Below are 22,806 nucleotides of genomic sequence, written 5' to 3'. Positions count from 1 at the left end.
GCTGTATCAACAGTACTAATGTACATCCAAAAAATTGCCCATGGCCAACCAAGAGGGCAGGTGAAACCCATTAATCGCTTTGGTTAATGTGGCTTAAGTGGTAACTAGGCCTGGAGGCAGCCCAGTTTAACGAAAAATTGGTTCAAGTTAAAGTTTCAACGCTTTTAAGAGCATTGAAACGTATAAAAATTGTTTAGAAAAATTATATGACTGAGCCTTGTGGCCCTAAGAAAAATTGCCCGTTCAGCGTGATTACGTGAGGTTTCAGGAGGAGGAGCAGGAGGAATATTATACACAGATTGATGAAGCAGAAATGTCCCCGTTTTGGATGGTGAGAGAGAACGATGCTTCCATCCGCGGGTGCAGCCTACGTATTGCTTAGGTATCGCTGCTGTCCGCTGGTGGAGAAGAGAAGTCTGGGGAAATCCAGGCTTTGTTCATCTTGATGAGTGTAAGCCTGTCGGCACTGTCGGTTGACAGGTGGGTACGCTTATCCGTGAGGATTCCCCCAGCCACACTAAACACACTCTGACAAGACGCTAGCCGCAGGACAAGCAAGCACCTCCAGGGCATACAGCGCGAGTTCAGGCCACGTGTCCAGCTTCAACACCCAGTAGTTGTAGGGGGCAGAGGCATCACGGAGGACGGTCGTGTGATCGGCTACGTACTCCCTCACCATCCTTTTACAGTGCTCCCGCCAACTCAGCCTTGACTGGGGACCGGTGACACAGTCTTGCTGGGGAGCCATAAAGCTGGCAAAGGCCTTGGAGAATGTTCCCCTGCCTGCGCTGTACATGCTGCCTGATCTCTGCGCCTCCCCTGCTACCTGGCCCTCGGAACTGCGCCTTCTGTCACTAGCGCTGTCGTATGGGAAGTTTACCATCAGTTTGTCCACCAGCGCCCTGTGGTATAGCATCATTCTCGAACCCCTTTCCTCTTCGGGAATGAGAGTGCAAAGGCTCTCCTTATACCGTGGATCGAGCAGTGTGTACACCCAGTAATCTGTAGTGGCTAGAATGCGTGTAACGCGAGGGTCACGAGAAAGGCATCCTAACATGAAGTCAGCCATGTGTGCCAGGGTACCTGTACGCAACACATGGCTGTCTTCACTAGGAAGATCACTTTCAGGATCCTCCTCTTCCTCCTCAGGCCATACACGCTGAAAGGATGACAGGCAAGCAGCATGGGTACCGTCAGCAGTGGGCCAAGCTGTCTCTTCCCCCTGCTCCTCATCCTCCTCATGCTCCTCCTCCTCCTCCTCAACGCGCTGAGATATAGACAGGAGGGTGCTCTGACTATCCAGCGACGTACTGTCTTCCCCCGGCTCTGTTTCCGAGCGCAAAGCGTCTGCCTTTATGCTTTGCAGGGAACTTCTCAAGATGCATAGCAGAGGAATGGTGACGCTAATGATTGCAGCATCGCCGCTCACCACCTGGGTAGACTCCTCAAATTTTCCAAGGACCTGGCAGATGGCTGCCAACCAGGCCCACTCTTCTGTAAATAATTGAGGAGGCTGACTCCCACTGCGCCGCGCAAGTTGGAGTTGGTATTCCACTATAGCTCTACGCTGCTCATAGAGTCTGGCCAACATGTGGAGCGTAGAGTTCCACTGTGTGGGCACGTCGCACAGCAGTCGGTGCACTGGCAGATTAAACCGATGTTGCAGGGTCCGCAGGGTGGCAGCGTGCGTGTGTGATTTGCGGAAATGTGCGCAGATCCAGCGCACCTTTCCCAGCAGGTATGACAAGTGGGGGTAGCTTTTCAGAAAGCGCTGAACCACCAAATTAAACACATGGGCCAGGCATGGCACGTGCGTGAGGCTGCCGAGCTGCAGAGCCGCCACCAGCTTACGGCCGTTGTCACACATGACCATGCCCGGTTGGAGGCTCAGCGGCGCAAGCCAGCGGTCGGTCTGCTCTGTCAGACCCTGCAGCAGTTCGTGGGCCGTGTGCCTCTTCTCTCCTAAGCTGAGTAGTTTCAGCACGGCCTGCTGACGCTTGCCCACCGCTGTGCTGCCACGCCGCGTGACACCGACTGCTGGCGACGTGCTGCTGCTGCTGACACATCTTGATTGCGAGACAGAGGTTGCGTAGGAGGAGGAGGAGGGTGGCTTAGTGGAGGAAGCATACACCCCTGCAGATACCACCACCGAGCTGGGGCACGCAATTCAGGGGGTGGGTAGGATGTGAGCGGTCCCAGGCTCTGACTCTGTCCCAGCCTCCACTAAATTCACCCAATGTGCGGTCAGGGAGATATAGTGGCCCTGCCCGCCTGTGCTTGTCCACGTGTCCGTTGTTAAGTGGACCTTGGCAGTAACCGCGTTGGTGAGGGCGCGTACAATGTTGTGGGAGACGTGGTCGTGCAGGCCTGGGACGGCACATCGGGAAAAGTAGTGGCGACTGGGAACCGAGTAGCGCGGGGCCGCCACTGCCATCATGCTTTTGAAAGCCTCCGTTTCCACAAGCCTATACGGCAGCATCTCTAGGCTGATCAATTTTGCAATGTGCACGTTTAACGCTTGAGCGTGCGTGTGCGTGGCGTCGCACTTGCGCTTGCGCTCAAACTGTGGCGCTAGCGACGTCTGGACGCTACGCTGAGAGACATTGCTGGATGGGGCCGAGGACAGCGGAGGTGAGGGTGTGGGTGCAGGCCAGGAGACGGTAGTGCTTGTGTCCTCAGAGGGGGGTTGGATCTCAGTGGCAGGTTGGGGCACAGGGGGAGAGGCAGTGGTGCAAACCGGAGGCGTTGAACGGGCATCGTCCCACCTTGTGGGGTGCTTGGCCATCATATGCCTGTGCATGCTGTTGGTGGTGCCTCCCCAGCTGATCTTGGCGTGACAAAGGTTGCACACCACTGTTCGTCGGTCGTCAAGCGTCTCTGTGAAAAACTGCCACACCGTAGAGCACCTTGACCTGTGCAGGGTGGCATGGCGTGAGGGGGCGCTTTGGGAAACAGTTGGTGGATTATTCGGTCTGGCCCTGCCTCTACCCCTGGCCACCGCACTGGCTCGGCCTGTGCCCACAGCCTGACTTGGGCCTCCGCGTCCTCGCCCGCGTCCACGTCCTATAGGCCTACCCCTACCCCTCAGCATGGTGTATTACCAGTGATTTGATTTCCCAGGCAGGAAATAAATTGGCGCAAGCCTGCTGTTAAACGTAGCTGGCTGCGTATGAATTTTTTACTATCTCCACCCACCACACATGTACACAGAATGCTGAGGACTGACAGAGGCAGGGCACATAGAATTTTTTCCCTTTTTTTAAAAAAGAAAAGGCCCACTGACTATATTCAATCAGATAAGAAATCTGTTCCACAGAAATGCAGTTATATGAAGTGCAGCAGAGCGGTGATTTTTCCCAGGAAGCCAGGAAATAAATTGGCGCAAGCCTGCTGTTAAACGTAGCTGGCTGCGTATGATTTCTTTACTATCTCCACCCACCACACACGTACACAGAACGCTGAGGACTGACAGAGGCAGGGCACATAGAATTTTTCCCTTTTTTTAAAAAGAAAAGGCCCACTGACTATATTCAATCAATAATATATGTCTTCTGGCCCTGCCTACACAATTCTCTCCCTGTAGTATTACTGCAGGGCGCAATGCTCTGCACAGCCGATTTTGAAAAAAAATAATATGCAACACTGCTAACAGCAGCCTGCACAGTACTGCACACGGTTAAATGTGGCCCTAAGAAGGACCGTTGGGGTTCTTGAAGCCTACACTCACTCCTAACACTCTCCCTGCCTAACCACCACTTCTGTCCCTGGACTATTACTGCAGGGCGCAATGCTCTGCAGACAGCCGATTTTGAAAAAAAAAAAATTTGTGCAACACTGCTAACAGCACCCTCCACAGTACTGCACACGGATAGATGTGGCCCTGAGAAGGACCGTTGGGGTTCTTGAAGCCTACACTCACTCCTAACACTCTCCCTACAGCAGCACCAGCAGCAGCACTTTCCCTCAGCTAACTCAGTCACAAGGCATCTGAGGCGAGCCGTGGGAGGGGCCGACTTTTATACTCAGGTGACATCTGATCTCCCCAGCCACTCACAGCAGGGGGGTGGTATAGGGCTTGAACGTCACAGGGGGAAGTTGTAATCCCTTCCCTGTCTTTCAATTGGCCAGAAAAGCGCGCTAACGTCTCAGAGAGGAAACTGAAAGTAACCCGAACATCGCGTGGTACTCGTTACGAGTAACGAGCATCCCGAACACGCTAATATTCGCCCAAGCATCAAGCTCGGACGAGTACGTTCGCTCATCTCTAATCATAAATCATACCCTGACACACTTACATGCCCCCCAAAATACTTGCTGTTATCCCTGACTGTTTTACTGAAAGGAAGATCAGCTGCCTAAACTTTGGTAACGCCCTGGGATACGGGCACTTGCTGTGCTGCAGCAGCCAAAAATTACAGTCTGACTGAGATCTATAATTTTTTTAATAGAGTAACAAGGACTGAACTTAATAAAGTTTTAGGCCTCATGTCCACGGTTAAAATATAATTTAAAATCCACAGCGTTTTTCCCGCACGCGGATCCGCGCCCCATAGGAATGCATTGGACACCCGCAGGTAGTTAAATACCATTTTCCCCTTGATGCGCGGATTGCGTGTGCGGGGGAAAAAAACGCGGCATGGTCCATTTTAGAGCGGGTCTCCCGCAGGCTTCTATTGAAGCCTATGGAAGCCGTCCGGATCCACGGCACACCCGTGCCTGAATTTCTGCTCTCCACGCGCGGGAGAGCAGGAGTTAATAAAAAAAAATGGCGTGCCCGACGCATTCGTGCGGCACACTGCCGTCGTGCTGAGCACATCCGCCGAGCCGAAGAGAGAAGATCCGGCGGCGACGGAGGGCCGGTCCGCAGCGTCCGGGCAGGTAAGTAAATTCTTCTTTTTAGCCTCATGTCCGCGGGAAAAGAGGAACCCGCTGCGGGATTCTCCATGAAGAATCTGCGGCAGGCCTGATTTTCCGCGTGGACATGAGGCCTTAGACTTTATTACAAAAAGTAGAAATGCAGCTGGGCAGAAAGTGGGCGGACCCCATTATAGTCAATGGGGTCAGTCTGGCACTGTTCGGTTTCATGCAGAGATAGAGCTGTTTGGTTGTGGGGATTTCGCTTTCCTGCTCCTGCTTGGAGCAGGAAAGCAGAATCCCCAGTGCAGGTGTGAAACTAACTTAAGTAAGACCACAGCCTTACTTTGAAGTCACATTGCGATTGAATCCAAAGATGGAGCTATTAACAGGTCCTCCTAATCTTTTGGCTTTACACTTCAAAGAAGTTCTACTTCAGGGCTCTACTGAACAACAATATTGCATCATGCAAAAACTTAAAGATGAGGTCCTATTTGACCCCACATCCGGAAGAGAGACGAAACACCCCTCTGGAATCAAATAGCCATATGGTATGTTATTATTATTTAAGACATCGTACGTGGTATTTCTTTATGCTTGAGAAATGCGTTGCATGACTTTGTTCTTATTTTATTTTTTTCTGTTTGACCGCATTTTTATATTATTGGTTTTAGTTAATAAAACCTAAACTCTATGAAATCTATCTATTGGTGGAGATTTACTTGGAGTACTTCCATCTGAAGCGCAGTGAAGGACTTTTTTTTCTTTTTGCCATTTGACCCCACAATATTTCTACTACGAGAACTTCACTGTCAGGTCAATAGTGATCCCTGAATGGGTATCTATAAAAACAAAGTAACCTAGAAACAGAACAATTAAAATATCTTACAAAATAAATAAATGGACGTGGCACTAGCAAATATATTTAAATACATTTTAATAAAATGTATAACTTTGGGTCTTTTCAGACCATACAGTAAATACAGTGGGCTAGGGCGCATAAATAATTACTCAAAACATTCCTATAGGCTCTGCTCACACCACATTTTTGCCTATTTTAATAAAGATGGATATATTTATGGAATCTGTCAGGAAAAGTACACAAGAAAAAAAAAGCCCTCAAAATCTTTTTTGCTGATGATGGGCACGGATAGTGTCCATACTGTGCATAATATATGAGATTTACATTAAGCAATTTATCTGAAATTCATAATACTATCATTATAGGTCTTCACTCTTTTCTGACAGCTGCCATGGTGGAAGTTGGGTGTCAAAGTGCAGTGTGCGCTCATTAGCTGAGCCTTTTGTACACGGTAGGTGCTGGTTGTAAATATAGCTGACACCCAGCCACAGCAGCTGGGATCAGAGATAACTCCTACCCCAGGCATTCAACCACATAGATGCCATAGTAAGTGCTGACATGGCATTTAAATGTCTGGCCAATTGGACCCACACACAATAAGGGCGCATTCAGACGACCGTATATCGGCTGCTGGCCGATATACGGCGTCTCTCTCTGCAGGGGGTTGAGGCTGGAAGAGTCGGGAGCAGTGCTCTGAGCTCCCGCCCCCTCTCCAACCCCCTGCACTATTTTCAATGAGGAGAGGCGGGATGAGGGCAGAGCTAATCCCCAGAACTTAGCCCTGTCCCGCCTCCTATCATTGCAAATAGTGCAGAGGGGCGGAGAGGAGGCAGAGAGGGGGCGGGAGCTCAGAGCACTGCTCCCGGCTCTTCCAGCCTCCTCCCTCTGCAGAGAGAGACGCCGTATATCGGACGGCGTGAATACCCGGCCGATATACGGTCGTCTGAATGCACCCTAAGATTGTGGAATGCCATTCAGTTGCCATAGCAGCCTGAGATGTAGTGAAGGCTTCCAGGCCTGCCAATGATTTCAGTCTACGAAGCCCTGCCTGTGGCAGAATTGAATAGGCTACCATTCTAATCGTAATATACTTAGTACAGTATATTGTACATGTGATCAGATAACGGCAAGTAAAAATAAGTTAAATTTTTTTGTAACAATGAAAATAAACTTTAAAAAAATCCCTTTTGAGTAAAAAAAAAAAAAAAAAAATTACTATCGCCGCGTCTGTAAAAATGTAATCTATTAAAATATTGCATCATATATTCCACACAGTGAATGATAAAAGAAAAAAATAGCATTGCCAGAATTGCACTTTTTTGCTCAACCCATTCCCCCCCAAAAAAGAATAAATAGTGATTGAAAAGGCGTATATACAGGAAAATTTTATTAATAGAAATTACAGCTTGCACTGCAGAAAAACAGACCTATAGACAGAAAACAAAAAATGTGTAGTCTCAGAAGATGGGAGAAGTTCCCTGTCCTGGCTGACCCTCACCACACAGGCAAAGAGGGTCTCATTATTAACCCTTTTGGAACCCACAAATTGCCTGTATGTTTTAAACTCCGCAGTCCCATTGAAAGTGAATTCAGCACTAGTGCGCTTGCATGACACAGTGGTCCATTCAGTCGCCTGATTATAATTAGGCTCCCCACAGTAAGTGTCACTTTTAGTGCCCTATATACAGTAAAAGTGCCCCCTGAATGGAGAACACAGAACCCCCATTCACGAGATTGGCAGGGGTCTCAGCAGTGAGAAAACCACCAATCAGCAAGTTATCCCCAAGCCTGTGGATAGGAAATAACTTGTTATCTTGGTACAATCTTTTTAATTCTCTGGCAGCAAACATATCTCGAAAGACAAAGTATATTACAGTATTGCCCCACAGTGCGACAGTCAGTGTCCGTGAATTTTACCAATAGCACTGCCCTCTTATTGTGGAAGCCTTCTGACCATGGACCGCCACAGATGGGTGGGACTTCAGCCACATTATGGTTACCACATCTTGGAAGCATACACTTATAATTAAGATTTATTTACATAAAAATAGAAACCTCTTTAAGAAGTGCTGATGTTGATAACCAGTATAAGGAGTGAGGAATAAGGGGGGAGTGAGGAATAAGGGGGGAGTGAGGAATAAGGGGGAGTGAGGAAGAAGGGGGAGTGAGGAAGAAGGGGGAGTGAGGAAGAAGGGGGAGTGAGGAAGAAGGGGGAGTGAGGAAGAAGGGGGAGTGAGGAAGAAGGGGGAGTGAGGAATGAGGAGGAGGAGGAGGAGGAGTGCTCATGGCTTTTGATAGGAATCAGTGTTAACTAGTGAGTTCCAGTCTGAGAAATTCGGATCTGGCGGCAGTCTCCCTCTTTGCCCCCTCCTGACATAAGTTTAGTAAAATGTATATTAAATAGTGTGTATACTTTATGTGTTCAAACGCTTTAGAGCGATTCATCATCATTGCATCTCCTCTGAGCCATAGAACATTACAAGAAACCTCTTACCATGGCAATCTCCTCCATAATGGTTCTTACAGCATTGGGGCACCCAGGTAACCGTATAACACTTTCTTGCACATAAAGTTCTGGGTCTTCTATATGGACTGTATGGTCTGTACTGTTGACGATATACTGAGCTAAACAAATAATCCCGTGAATAGCTTTCAATGCAAGCTTCTGTCTCCCCCTGCAAGAACAAACATGACATGAGACCAGAAAAGACTGGACCCTATAGCAAAATTTTGAATGGAGCTTCCCTCAAGCTTGAACATTCACCAGCCCATGTAAAAGTTATGTAAAAGAAAATACCCTCTGCCAAGTCGCACTTAAAAGAAAGAAAAACTAGGCTGCCAAGTGTGCTCTCACACTTATTGGGTAAGGTATACTGTAACAAACAGTTAAGCACTGGTATGTTACCCCAGTTTAGACCCCTAAATTGTATCACATACTGTATATACAAAGTGCAAATATTATCACCATTCATACTAACTTCATCTTGTCATTATAACAAAAACAGCATTACCAATAATGAGATTATATAAGGGCCAAATAATAGCGCCACACCATGCTTACATACTGCCACCACATAGCAATTAAATAATACGATCATGCCGTTACTGAATAAAGACCACGGCAGACAGATAAATGTAACCAATAACAAGACTATGTAAGGGCCAAATAATATAGCCTTACCATGATCATATATTATCAGTACATTGTGACCACATAATACCACCATTACTGTTACTATAAAATACGCTATACAAAGACCAATATTACCCCAATACAGTGACGATATAGTGGTCGATACCAGCTCTATACTTGCGCTCTGCAGACCATAAAACTGTCAGATAGGCTGACCACGGAGATCCGCCTGCCGGCTCCTGCTTCTGGGCGGCGGCTCCTGCGGCGGAAATTCGGCGAGGGATTTCGCAACGCCCGTGGACAGGAGGTCCAAAGCATTGAGCCAATCAAGAGCTAGGGGTGTGACAGGGACGTTCCTCCTGTCAAACCCCTAGCTTCTGGTGATGACATAATATACCAGTACCCTTACACTGATGAAGGGCAAATACCTTGAAATAGCTGTCTGTACATGGAGTTTGGCTTAGCTTTTAATTACCAGTAATTGCTACAAGGCTTGTATAAAGAACCTAACTTTGGCTCGAAGGAATGCGGCCTTCCAATAGGTGGCACTGTGGAGGTATTATTCCATCTCCCTTTATTGACACTACAATGAAAGGCATTTGCATCCCACAAGTCAGGAAGCATGCATCTTCTTTGCCTCTGTGATCACGAGACCAAGGGGGATCACCTTGCTGATGGCAGAGTTGCGCCGAGAACACGCCTGGAGTCTGAGTATTGCGAATTTTCCAACACACATACTTAGATTAAGAGGTATGTACGGTTACATATAGATATATTGTATGTTTGTTTTTCAAGCTTGATAAGGGCGTTCTGTATACACCGAAACGCGTTGCATCTACTTGTATGGCATTTTTTATTACACATTCTATGATTGATTGGATTAGGGATTGTTAGAAGTACATTTCAATTTAAGGAATAAAAATATTTTTGGACTCTACGACTGGATCTGCTTATACTGATTTTGATTACTGGCACGAGGACCACAACATGAGCGCAGGAAAGTTTTTCTCTATTATTTTTTCCTGCAATTTCCCCACTTGAGTAATCTATTTGGGGTTTTCCTGAATGCTGCTCTTCATGGTATATGAATCGTCGGTGGACCTAAAAGATACTTTTTGCTGAGCCCACCAGGATCTTTGGTGCAAGCGGGTATCTCTAGTTCCTGGAGGTTCTGCTTGGCACCAGGTGAGTTATTCCTTTTATTATATTATAATAGTATCATTTATATAAATCATTTATATAGTTGTTTATGACATTGGCTGGATGTTTGGGGTTGTTGTCTGTTGCAGAATAAATTTATAGTCAATCAGAAGCCTCCCTGATGGCATTGCATGATGTATAAGTAGCTACCTGTATTTTTCAGCATTGAGGACCCCATTAAATCCTTCAGTGGCGTGCTCGAAAATTTTCCGGGACGAGCTCCACTGCCCATAGCGATATAGCCCGGAAGATTTCTTGGATATGTTTCACTATGGGAGCTGCAGAACACAATGCCATAAGCTGTCGCATCGTGCTATGCCTGCACAGTCCCACAGAGAACAGTGCAGGACTATAAAAAAAAGAAGCAGGAAAATAGAACCAATCTCCCGGCAACTTCCCGCTGCTTTTTTTAAAACCCCTTAGTGATCACCCTATCGTGTTTTTACGTCCTGCCATTGCAGGACGTGTATAGAGGGAGATAACGCAGCTATCTCCCTCCATACATCACAGGTGTCAGCTGTTTATTACAACTGACACCTGCAGGCAACAGCCCCATTCGTCTATGCGGCTGATCGGGACTGTTAACCCTTTAAATATCACTATCAAATCTGACAGCGGCATTTAAATTCGCCAAACGAGGTTTCAAATCTGCCTGCGGCCGCTAATCCTGGGATCAGCCAGCCATGTGGACGAGATTTCTCAGAAATTTCGTCTAAGCTGGTAGAACCCGGCACTGCAAAGCAGATTCGCCGGCCGCAGCATGTTTATTTTTTTTCTTCTTCCACTGCGGCCGCATTCTCCTCTATAGGAGCGCCGGCCACAGTGGAAGAGCGAGTGGCAAGGCCGCTTCAAAACCCGCAGATAAGTGCCACGGGTTTTGAAGCAGTGCTTCTCCCGGCGGAAATCTCGCGGTTTTCCGCTGCGGCCAAACTGTGAGATTTCCACCGGGATTCCATTGTGTGTGAACCCAGCCTTACATGCCGCAGTCTATGCAACCGCAGCATGTAATGGGCTGTCACCATTGGACCCCCATAATGTGATCAGGAGGTCCTGATGGGTTTCTGTGGAAGTCGCTTAAAAAGACAAAAAAATGTAAAAAAAATTAAAAAGCCTGCTCGGATCAGTAAGCAGTTACTCGAGAAGAGCGATGCTCGCTCGAGTAACTGATTTACCCGAGTGTGCTCGCTCATCTCTACTTTTTATTGCATTTTTTCTGAGAGACTGGGTGACTGAAAAAGTGCATTTCTGGCGTTCTTAATTTCTTTTCGTACTACATTCACCCTGTGGAGTAAATAATGTGCTACTTTGATAGATTGGACTTACGGATGCGGCGATAGCAAATATGTATTTTTTTTTAACGATTTTGACTTTTTTTTTTTTATTATAGACACGGCAAAAGGAGGGTGATTTAAACTTTTATTAGTTTTTCTTTTACAATTAATAAAATGTTATTAACCTTATTTTTACTTTTCTTTTTAAGCCCTACATAATGTAATGCTGTACGATTGCAGTTATTGCCCGTGGGTGTCAGCTGTAATAAACTCATTATTGTACCGCTCTCCACCATGCTTCACTGCTGCCTGCAGACACTCATTGTACCACTCTCCACCATGCTTCACTGTTGCCTGCAGACACTCATTATTGTACCACTCTCCACCATGCTTCACTGCTGCCTGCAGACACTCATTATTTCTTATTTTGACCCATCAGTCCAGAACATCTGCTGACATTTTTCTGCACCCCAGTTCTTATGTTTTTGTGCATAATTGAGTCACTTGGCTTTGTTTCTTTGTCAGATATATGGCCTTTTGGTCACAATTCTTCCACGAAGACCACTTCTGGCAAGACTTCTCTAAATAGTAGATTGGTATACCTGGGTCACACACTGGTTTCTACCAGTTCTGAGCTTCTGATTTTAAAATGAAGTAAGCATGATGTGTTTTTTTATCTGCTGCACTGTTCCCTTGGCTGATCACTGCAAATACGGATCTCAATGTTACCAGTTTCCTTGTGCTTCTTCAAAAGAGCTAGAACACCACATCTTGAAACCTCAGTCCACTTTTAAATCTTTGCCTGTGGCAGACCTTGCTGATGCAGTATAATTACCTTGTGTCTTGTTGCTGTGCTCAGTCTTGCCATGGTGTAAGACCTGTGACATAAAACGGTTTTCCACAACCTCACCTTTGTAGCAGATTTTGGCTGTTTCTCACCTGGTTTTAAGCTTCCTACTCAGCTATTTCTATTTTAGTTAATGATTGTATTTCAACCTACATATGCAAATGATGATCATTATCACCTGACTATATCACCTGGTATAATTGGTTGATCACACACCTGACTATGATTCTACAAAATCCCTGGCTTTCTACAAGCATAGCTAGAAGAATTGATGCTATTTTAAAATCAAAGGATGGTCACACCAAATATTGATTTAGATTCAGATTTCTCTTTTGTTCATTCACTTTGTATTTAACTGTCAAAAATAAACTATTAAAACTTCTGTTTTTGAAAGCATTCTTATTTTGCAGCATTTTTTGCACACCAGCCAGTTACAATGACTTCTCTATGGGAGTACGCTCCGACCAATGTGTCGTTTTGTAATGTGAGTGAATGAGGCCACGTTTTAGATTGTGCATCTGTAAATCTGTCTCATGGTTGGCCTACTCTACAAGGAAAGAACTGGAAGGCTGGGTTCACATGCAGAATTTCCGTGCGGAATGTCCGCATCTCGGGATTAGCCAGAAAAGTGGATGAGATTTTGCAGACAAGGGGCAGGATGGGGGAGGGAGCCTAGCTCCACCCCTCCCTGCCCCACCCCCTCCCATTGCAAACAGACAGAGGGAAAGAGAGAAGACTGAGGGAGTTTAGCAGTCACGCTGGTAAACTCCCTCCCACCTCTCTTCTCCAGCCACTGTCATTAGCTCCCATAGGAGCCCATGCAGCAGTCGACGTATCCAGGCCCAAAAGATAGTTCCAAGACTATCTTTTGGGCCCAACGTAAAAACCCCCGGCGCTATATTGGCTGGCCAGGCGCTTTTACGACGTGGGAATACGGCCATGTGATCTGATGCATTGGAATCCAATGCATCAGATCACAGCGTGTATCGGCCGACCGTGAAAACGGCGGGCCATATACGCTCGTGTGAAAGAGCCCTAAGGGTGATATTTTCGCATTGACAGGGTAATTGAAACATATCATGAAACAAGTATCTTGCTTTATGTGCAGCAATGTTTGGTGTCTGGGAGTTTAGTTTCTCAGTAGTGTTGCTATAAAGACTGGTAAATGATCTGAACAGATGTGATGTGAAAGGGCTATAAGGGTATTGGCACAACCATGTAATACTACAGTTCCCCTGCAGTGACTGATGGATGCAAAATGAGTCAGGTTTTACACAGCAAAATGAGGCAGAACGAAATTTGATGTAACAGCATAATATCACCTTTCCTAAATTTATAGCATTTATCTGCAAGTCACCTATTGGATTAAGTCAGGCATGAGGTGGTAGAGTATTTACAAGACTGAACTGCAATACTAGATTTATTGACAGGAGTGACGCTTGTTAGTACTTTTGAAATATATAGTATCTTTAATTACACTAACTTCATACTCACCCGATCAATCGTATCAAAAGAACAACCTCGCTCGAAGCCACAAATGCTGCAATGATGCTGCTGTATCAAGAGAAAACAAAGTATAAACCTTAAGAAATACAATCTCAAGAAAGAAATCCTTCACTCTTTAGGCCGCCTGCAGACGGCCGGGTCGGATCCGGCAGCAAGAATTCTCGCCGCAGGACCCGACCCGAGCGCCAGCAGAGAGCAGCGCGTACTCACCCGCGGCCCGCAGCTCTTGATCTTTCATGTGCCGGCTGCCGGGCAGCCAGCGCATGCGCAGACTGGAGCCGGCGGCCGGTGAGTGATGTTCTGTGCCGCAATTTGTTTGCCGCGCGGCCAAACTGCGGCCGTCTGCATAGGAGTGTGTTTGTTAACGCAATCCTATGCAGGCTTCCAGTGGCAGAAATCCCGCCGCGGAATTTTCGCCCGTCTGTAGGCGGCCTTGGGGAATATTTACAGTGAGCAGCTATCATTCAGATAGGCACTCACAAGAAAAGTTGCAGAAGTGTATTGTTCCTTAGTTGTTCGCCAAGATATCCAGCAAGATTTCCATGTGAAATTTGTTCACAAGTCCTTCAAGTAGGAAAGACTGAGACTTTACACTAGCCGGCTTTTGATCAACCAGTGACTATCTTTTAAGTGACCTGAAACAAAATGACTAGCGAATGAATTATCACCTGTCACCCAATTGGTGGGTGTGTTTACACAGAATGACTGTTGCTTGCATTCGCTTTTTAAACCCTTAAGGACATGGCCTATTTTGGCGTTGAGGACCAAACGATTTTTGGTATTTTTTCATCTCCATTTTTTTAAAAGCCATAACTTTTTTATATAGGGCTTGTTTTTGTGTGGCGAACGGTAGTTTTCATTGGTACAATTTTTGGGTACATAGACTACATTGTAAAACTTTTATTATTTTTTTTATGATCATAGGGAGAGAAAACGCATCAACTCTGACAGATTTTTTTTTAAAGAGTTAATTATGCAGCATAAATGACACACTACATTTTTTTCTGTGGGACAGTACGGTTACAACAATACCAAGATTCTTATATTTTTTTTAGGTTTTTCCACAATAAGGGCTCGTTCAGACGAGCGTGTTTTGGTGCGTGCATACGCACGCACAAAAACACGCTTGTATTTACAACATTCCATTCCCTATGGTGTGTGCACATGTCCGTACTTTGCAGGTGCGTGCCTGCAAAGATAGGACATGCGTGCACCATAGGGAATGCACGCATTGTTTTCAATGGTGCCGCGGCTGCTGCCGGCGGCTCCATTGAGAATAATGACCTGCTGGCTCCCTGCATTCCTTTTCAGGGAAGGACTTTACATATAAGACCTTCCCTGAAAAAGAAAGATTTTAGTGTAAAAAAAAAAAAAAATGCAGCCATTCACTTCAATGGAGCCGCTGCTGCTGGCGGCGGCTCCATTGAATACAATTGTCTGTGGCACACCTGAATTGTTTTTCAGGGAAGGGCTTTACATATAAGCCCTTCTCTGGAAATCAATTAAAAGTGATTTAAAACACTAAAAAAATAGATACTCACCTCCCTTCAGCTGCCGGGGCACAGCCGAGTCTTCTCCTGCTGTTCCCTGCACTGTGGTGCTGAACTACTGATCAGCTGTTCAGCAGCGCAGTGCAGGAGACAGCAGGAGAAGACGCGGCTGTGCCCCGGCAGCTGAAGGGAGGTGAGTACCTATTTTTTTAATGTTTTTTACTATTTTAAAAGGCTTTTCAGGGAAGGGCTTATGAAGCCCTTCCCTGAAAAGCCATTGACAGGATGCCGGCAGCAGGATTCCCTACCGCAGCTGTCATGTGTGACAGCTGTGGTTGAGAACTGAAGAATTTCTTTTGCTGCATCTGCCACAGATGTGGCAGATGTAGCAGCAGGGAATTCTTTTAACTAGCGGGGGTGAAGGATACATCTGTCGCATGCGGCAGATGTGTTCTTCATGCCCGCGGGGGTCACAGCAGCGGCAGAGAGGTAAGTTTTTTTTCATTCTTTTTTTGTTTTGCACTAAAATGTTTCTTTTTCAGGGAAGGGCTTATATGTAAAGCCCTTCCCTGGAAAAGAATGCAGGTGACCGGCAGAGCATTGTTTTCAATGGAGCCGCCGGCAGCAGCCGCGGCTCCATTGACAACAAGCACGCAGCTGTGTTCACGCGTGCTTTTGCTCGTACCAAAACACGCTCGTCTGAACGAGCCCTAAAACCCCTTTTTTGGAAATTATTATTTTTTACTAAAATCACTGCATTTAAAGTCCTATAACTTTTATTTTTCCATGTACGGAGCTCTATGAGGGCTTATTTTTTGGGAGACGAGCTGTAGTTTTTATTGGTACCATTTTGGGGTTCATACTTTTTTTTTAAATCACTTTTATTGCGTTTTTTGGCAGACAAAATGCTGAAAATTAGCATCCTGCCTCAGGTTTTTTAGGTTTTTTTTCCCGCTTTTTGCCGTGCAGGATAAAAAGCATGTTTCATTTATTGTACGTGTCTTTACAGACACGATGATACCAATATGTGGGATTTTTTTATGCTAATATGAGAAAAAGCATTAAAAAGTTTTTTTTTAGCATTTTTTTTTACATCTTTATTTTTTGTACATTATTTTTCTCTTCTTTTTGCACAATCTGTGTCCCTCTGAGGGACTTACACTGCAGCACTGATGATCGCTACAATAAGGCATGGCAGGACTTCTCTCCTGCCATGCCTTATCGCTTAATACAGTGATCTTAGGCAATGGCAATACAGGACGCCGGTATCTGGCGTCCTGTTGCCATAGCAACTAGCCGGGCTCTCTGCGATAACATCGCGAGAGCCGGCTAAAGTCACAGAGGGAGCGCGCTCCCTCTGTGAACCCTTTCCCTGCCGCAATCTACTTAGATCGCGGCAGAGAAGGGGTTAACAGCGGGGGCAGGGGGAGGGCGCATCTCCGATCCCCCAGGCTGTTGCAGTGGGAGGCTGGCTACTAGTGACAGCCGGTTCCTGCTGCGGCACAGCGCGAGATCTGCTATGATCTCGCGCTATCCCTATGATGTAAGGGTATGTCATTTTGCAGGAAGTATCTCCGCTCCCATGACGTACTCTTACGTCATTGGGATGGAAGGGGTTAAAGCTCAGTGATGAAGCTCATCATGCAGTAGCGAACGGCGCCTGTGTTATGTGAATGGAGTGGGGCGGTGGAGCGAGAGGAGAGAAATCTCCTGCACTGGCCGCCCCCCTGCTGGTCGCTCCATGTGCGAGCCAGCTCTGCTAGCTCCTGTGCAGGCGTACAGGAGCGTGGAGACACAGGGACGAGTGTCAGGAATCGTTTGCCCGACATGTGTCCTGTGTAAATGGGCCTTAACTCTACAATCTGTAAATGCATATCAAACAATGTTTTGTGCATATCCTGGGAGAGCAAAAAGGGAAACAAACAAAGTACTAGGACTTATTCACACAACCATATATAACAGTATGTGTGCTTTCTGAGCTTATAATGGACTCGACTTAGACAGCCAAGAGACCGATAATAGCCAATCAGGCTTTTCACACATACAATTTTTCACATGGTCCATGTGAGAAAAAACAAAACACAGCATATCCTATTTTGGTTCATGGATGAGAATAGGACATGTAAAGAGCTTTGTGACCATCAGACAGCACACAAAGGGTGCTGTCCAATGTCTCTAGCCTTCGATATTGTGGACAGCACACAGGCATGCCCATATGAATGAGGTCTTTATCAAATTTCCCATTATTTTGCAATACATTCTGTAATCAAATTATATTTGTACATTTTCACAGATGGACTATATCTCTTTTGTGATCCCACCAGTCACATGGCCATAGTACCAAGTCATAGTTTTATCGGTAGTTGTATTGTCTCAATAGACATCTTGGCATCTACAGTTCACAGTTGTCCAATTAATAGACTAAGGACAGGTCTTGAGATCTATCACCAAAGACACAACCTAATCTATAACTCATACTACAAAGCTTAAATGGACATTTGACCTTCTGTAAAATAAAGACCACAATTTTAAATGTCACTTTTCCCAATTCCATAATAATAAGTCTCACTCTACAAAATTAAAAAGAGCAACTTAAGACTGTAAACCCCCTCGGTGCCGAATTTCCATCTGAATTGCTTCTTAGATCATTGCAGTTCAGCAGAAATCTAGGAGCTTTTGTGTAATTTGAAAAATAGTAATTCAATTTCTTTTGGAATTATATGGGAACTTTGATAACTCAATACTTTTTTGCACTATTGGTTAAAATACATTTACTTACAAGTAGTTACTAATAACACAGGCCAACCTGTTTGGCATATACATGTCATGGCATGGATACCTTGCTTAGGACCCCCTCTAATAACCAGAGTGGAAAGCTGCTGCAAAGAGCAGTTTTTACTGTAGAAAACTTGGTACTGTAAATGGTTTACATGGTTACCTACTAATTGCAATGAGTGATGTGTAATTCGACATTTCCCTAGCAATTAAGGCTGACCACTGGGTGTCCTTGAAGTCACAGCCCTGTCAATTAGCTTATTAATGATGGAAGGGGCAGTCTTTGTTTGGCAACTCCTTAAAAATTGACTGATGGACATTGCATTACACAAAAAGGAACTGTATATGATTTATGCATGTAAAATCCAATAGGGCTTAAATAGTGATTTAATAGTTAGATCATAAATATTACCTTAAAATAGTTACCGGTAATTACTATAGCAGTATGGGATTGCATGGAGATTTGGGATACTACACAGCATGTTGACTGGGAGAAAGTACAGACTAAGCATTTGCTTGCATATTAGTAAACTGCAGCATAAGCTATTCCCTAATATATATTTAGGGGAGAGATAAATATATATACACGCATATACAGTAGGGGAAAAAAAGTATTAGTCAGATACCAATTGTACAAGTTCTCCCACTTATAAAGATGAGAGAGGCCTGTAATTGACATCATAAGTAGACCTCAACTATGAGAGACAACATGAGAAAACACATACAGAAAATCACATTGTCTGATTTTTAACGAATTTATTTGCAAATTATGGTGGAAAATAAGTATTTGGTCAATAGAAAAAGTTCATCTCAATACTTCGTTATATATCCTTTTATTGGCAATGACAGAGGTCAAACTATTTCTGTAAGTCCTCACAAGGTTGGTACACACTGTTGCTGGTATGTTGGCCCACTCCTCCATGCAGATCTCCTCAAGAGCAGTGATGTTTTGGGGCTGTCGCTGGGCAACGCAGACTTTCAACTCCCTCCAAAGGTTTTCTATAGGGTTGAGATCTGGAGACTGGCTAGGCCACTCCAGGACCTTGAAATGCTTCTTACGAAGCCACTCCTTCGTTGCCCTGGCGGCGTGCTTGGGATCATTGTCATGCTGAAAGACCCAGCCACATTTCATCTTCAGTGCCCTTGCTGATGGAAGGAGGTTTGCACTCAAAATCTCACGATACATGGCCCCATTCATTCTTTCATGTATACGGATCAGTCGTCCTGGTCCCTTTGAAGGGAAAAAGCCCCAAAGCATGATGTTGCCCCCCCCATGCTTCACAGTAGGTATGGTGTTCTTTGGATACAACTCAGCATTCTTTCTCCTCCAAACACGACGAGTTGTGTTTCTGCCAAACAGTTCTACTTTGGTTTCATCTGACCATATGAGATTCTCCCAATACTCTTCTGGATAATCCAAATGCTCTCTAGCAAACTTCAGTCGGCCCCGGACATGTACTGGCTTAAGCAGGGGGACACGTCAGGCACTGCAGGATCTGAGTCCCTGGCGGTGTAGTGCGTTACTGATGGTAGCCGGTGTTACGTTGGTCCCAGCTCTCTGCTAGGTTCCCCCGTGTGGTTCTGGGATTTTTGCTCACCGTCCTTGTGATCATTTTGACCCCACGGGGTGAGATCTTGCGTGGAGCCCCAAATCGAGGGAGATTATCAGTGGTCTTGTATCTCTTCCATTTTCTAATTATTGCTTCCATAGTTGATTTCTTCACACCAAGCTGCTTGCCTATTGCAGATTCAGTCTTACCAGTACAGGGCTACAATTTTGTCTTCACCATGGTAGAGTTTGGAGTGTGACTGCTTGAGGTTGTGGACAGGTGTCTTTTCTACTGATAACAAGTTCAAACAGGTGCCATTACCACAGGTAATGAGTGGAGGACAGAGGACCCTCTTAAAGAAGAAGTTACAGGTCTGTGAGACCTTGAAATCTTGCTTGTTTGTAGGTGACCAAATACTTATTTTCCACCATAATTTGCAAATAAATTCATTAAAAAATCAGACAATGTGATTTTCCGGATGTGTTTTCTCATGTGGTCTCTCATAGTTGAGGTCTATCTATGATGTCAATTACAGGCCTCTCTCATCTATTTAAGTAGGAGAACTTGTACAATTGGTATCTGACTAAATACTTCCCCCCCCCCCTCACTGTATACCTTAAATTACCCATTTTGCAGAAAGAGATTCACATAATAGGGAACGACAGTTGTAGGGTAATAAGATTCCCCAACTTTCTGTATAGGGAGGGGAATTAGATTTTCAAATGCACTGATTCTGTGTTACTTACATCGACTTTTGTTTCAGTAAATTCATCACAACGGGCTCCCAGGTTTGGAGGTTCTAACAAATGGTCAATTCCGTGGGCAATTCCACCAATAAACTCCATGTCTCTTTTGACGATTTTAGCATTATTATTATCCACAAGTATTTCCCCCTGTAACATTAAAAGTAATAATAATCTTCATGTATTTTCAAAGTCTATGGGACTGAGAGCTGAATATAGTGCTGGGCTATGTCTGTCAGTCCCATAGAGATTGAATGGCGTGGCAGTACCATCCTCGACTGCTGCTACATTTAAACTCCTCCTCACTATGGTCATGCAGTAAGTCATAAAAGGGGGCATTGAACCTGTGTTTTGGTGATTGGTGGGTATCCTATCAATGGGGCCCCCACTGATTAGGCATTCATCCTGTGGCAGGTGATAAATGTTAATTATGGAAAAACACCTGTTAAAATATGTAATATGAATGGGCCTAGCTGCTGTGGTTTTTCTGAACTCACAGTGCAATAAGCAGATATAGAGACAGATGTGTCTAATAAGCAGGAAAATGGGCATTTTTCCTTAACGATATAATTACACAGTTTGCATGCACTGTTGATTTATGGGAAATATGTAAATAATAGTTAGACTATGGAATTTTCAAGCACAGGACAATTAATTTTTACGTGAATTGGTCTGAAAAGAGAAAGTTGTGCTAAATATTCCATACATGCGTGAACTGGCAACGTAACGTCTTCCAAGTATGCTTGGGGTGAAACATATTATTTTATATCTGTATTACCGTAATTGATATCCTCTCTGAACGGATACTTACAATGTTGGTTGAGCTGCATTGAAAGGAAATAGTTGAACCATGAAGTGTCCTTAATGACTTGGCTGCTGGTAAGGCTACTGCCATAACCTAAGACAAAAAAAAACAAAAAACACAACAGAACGCAAAATAAGCTACTATTCCAGTACTAGGCCACGGTGTGTAGTTGAACGCCTGCGTAGGAGACACCTGGCTCTGGCATATACATTGTCTTTGGCTGAAGCCGTACGGATGCATGCACATGCTCAGCCACGCTTTTAAAGAACCAGCGTGCAACCTGTAAAGGTGTCCCTGCCAATCCCCAGTGTTCCTAGCATACATGAGGCATTCTCCCTTTGTGGAGAGTGCCTGAGTATTGTTGTCATTTTGGTTCACTCAAGGTGCTAGTGCTTGATTCTGAGTCTCTGGTTTCATGACTCTGCCTTGGCTATTCTGCCTATATTTCCATCTCCACTCCTGACCCCGGTTTGTTATTCTGACTATGCTACTGTCCACTGCCTGTCTTGACCTTTTTAATTAACTACTTAACTGTCAGCTGCCTATCCTGAACTTTGAACTGATCTATGACTAGCTGTCTGTCCTGAGCTCTGGCCTGATCCACTGTGCTGAACCTGAACTTCATGCTGAAATGTCACATGCCCCAACCTGGATTGTCTGACTATGCATCTGTTCAGCCCATCAGTTACCATACCTTTGTAGACCTGATAATATGAGCTTTCAGATAAGCCTTCAGCTTGTCTCTGTGGTCTTCATGGTACAACCATAGCTTTTGTTGATCAGGAAGAGAAGCAAAGGCTTCGTTTGTAGGCAACAACACTGTGATTGGTTGGTGAATTTTATCCTGAACCACAGAGATCAGTTTGGAATCCTATTAAAAAAATGAACAAAGTACATAAATGATCAGCCCTTTAGTAGCTATTGTACTCATTAAAGGGATTATCTTGGCAAAAGAGACCAAGGCACTTTTGATCTCTCAAGTGGACCAAGATGGCACCCCTCCCTAAATAACATTTTATCCTCAGACCTTGTGCACCTGACACCCAGTTAGATACAATAGAGGGATTATCTCGTATAGAAAACCCATTTTCAAATATCTCATTAGGATATTTTGAGTTAATACAAGTGCTAAATAAAATGCTTGAAACCTCCACCAGTTACCACGAGAATATATTTATTTCTGCTCATTCTGAGAGTCCAGTGGGCAGTCTTGACAGCCTTCCCTGTCTCAATGTGCACTGTGAAATAGCTCAATTTTGAATTTTCTCCCTAAAATTCTATATCAATGTGCAGCTCTTCCTGCTCCATAACATACTGATCAGGCAGATCAGATATCATTGTTAACATTTTAAAGCCAATATCCGATTAGCTGCCATGTACAGCACAACTTGTAATGTATACTTAGAATTGTTTTAGTATTAAGATCTCTGAAACAAAAAATTATAGAATCCTAAACCCTACATTCTCCAACCCTGCTAGAATCGGTATATTTACATGACATGGCCCAGACAGCTACATTGTGCTACACCCACTTAGACTCAACGATTCTTGCTGAAAATTCGCTCAAAGCAGTCTTTCGAGTGATAACCGTTTCGTCTATACGGACATCGTGCAGTTTTCGTGCACGAGTCGTTCCTCGCTCAATTCTAGAATCGAGCAATAAACTCTTATCAGCGGTGCAGGCTGTTATCAGTCGGCAGCATTGATAAGATTCTTTCAGCTTGCATTCCGCTGGTAGTTCACAGCGGGACCCGAGCTGTAATCACGGAG

The 22,806-nt window shown here is 44.9% G+C and overlaps 1 protein-coding gene across 2 annotated transcripts in view; it reads right to left on the bottom strand.

Moving 5' to 3' along the window:
• STAB1 (stabilin 1) overlaps window positions 1-22,806 on the bottom strand; it is a 201,738-nt gene that overhangs the window by 34,786 nt on the left and 144,146 nt on the right. For both annotated transcript variants that reach the window (XM_066596318.1, XM_066596319.1), the window contains 5 exons: window positions 21,731-21,907; window positions 21,043-21,129; window positions 20,235-20,381; window positions 13,662-13,721; window positions 8,211-8,391 (listed from right to left, as the gene is read on the bottom strand). In XM_066596318.1, coding sequence (XP_066452415.1) covers window positions 8,211-8,391; window positions 13,662-13,721; window positions 20,235-20,381; window positions 21,043-21,129; window positions 21,731-21,907 — 652 coding nt within the window. The remainder of the gene's footprint in view (window positions 1-8,210; window positions 8,392-13,661; window positions 13,722-20,234; window positions 20,382-21,042; window positions 21,130-21,730; window positions 21,908-22,806) is intronic.

This window comes from Eleutherodactylus coqui, chromosome 3 (assembly GCF_035609145.1).
Source record: "Eleutherodactylus coqui strain aEleCoq1 chromosome 3, aEleCoq1.hap1, whole genome shotgun sequence".
NCBI lineage: Eukaryota > Metazoa > Chordata > Amphibia > Anura > Eleutherodactylidae > Eleutherodactylus > Eleutherodactylus coqui.
Note: the sequence above shows the minus strand (reverse complement) of the source record. Positions and strands in the feature narration are given on the sequence as shown.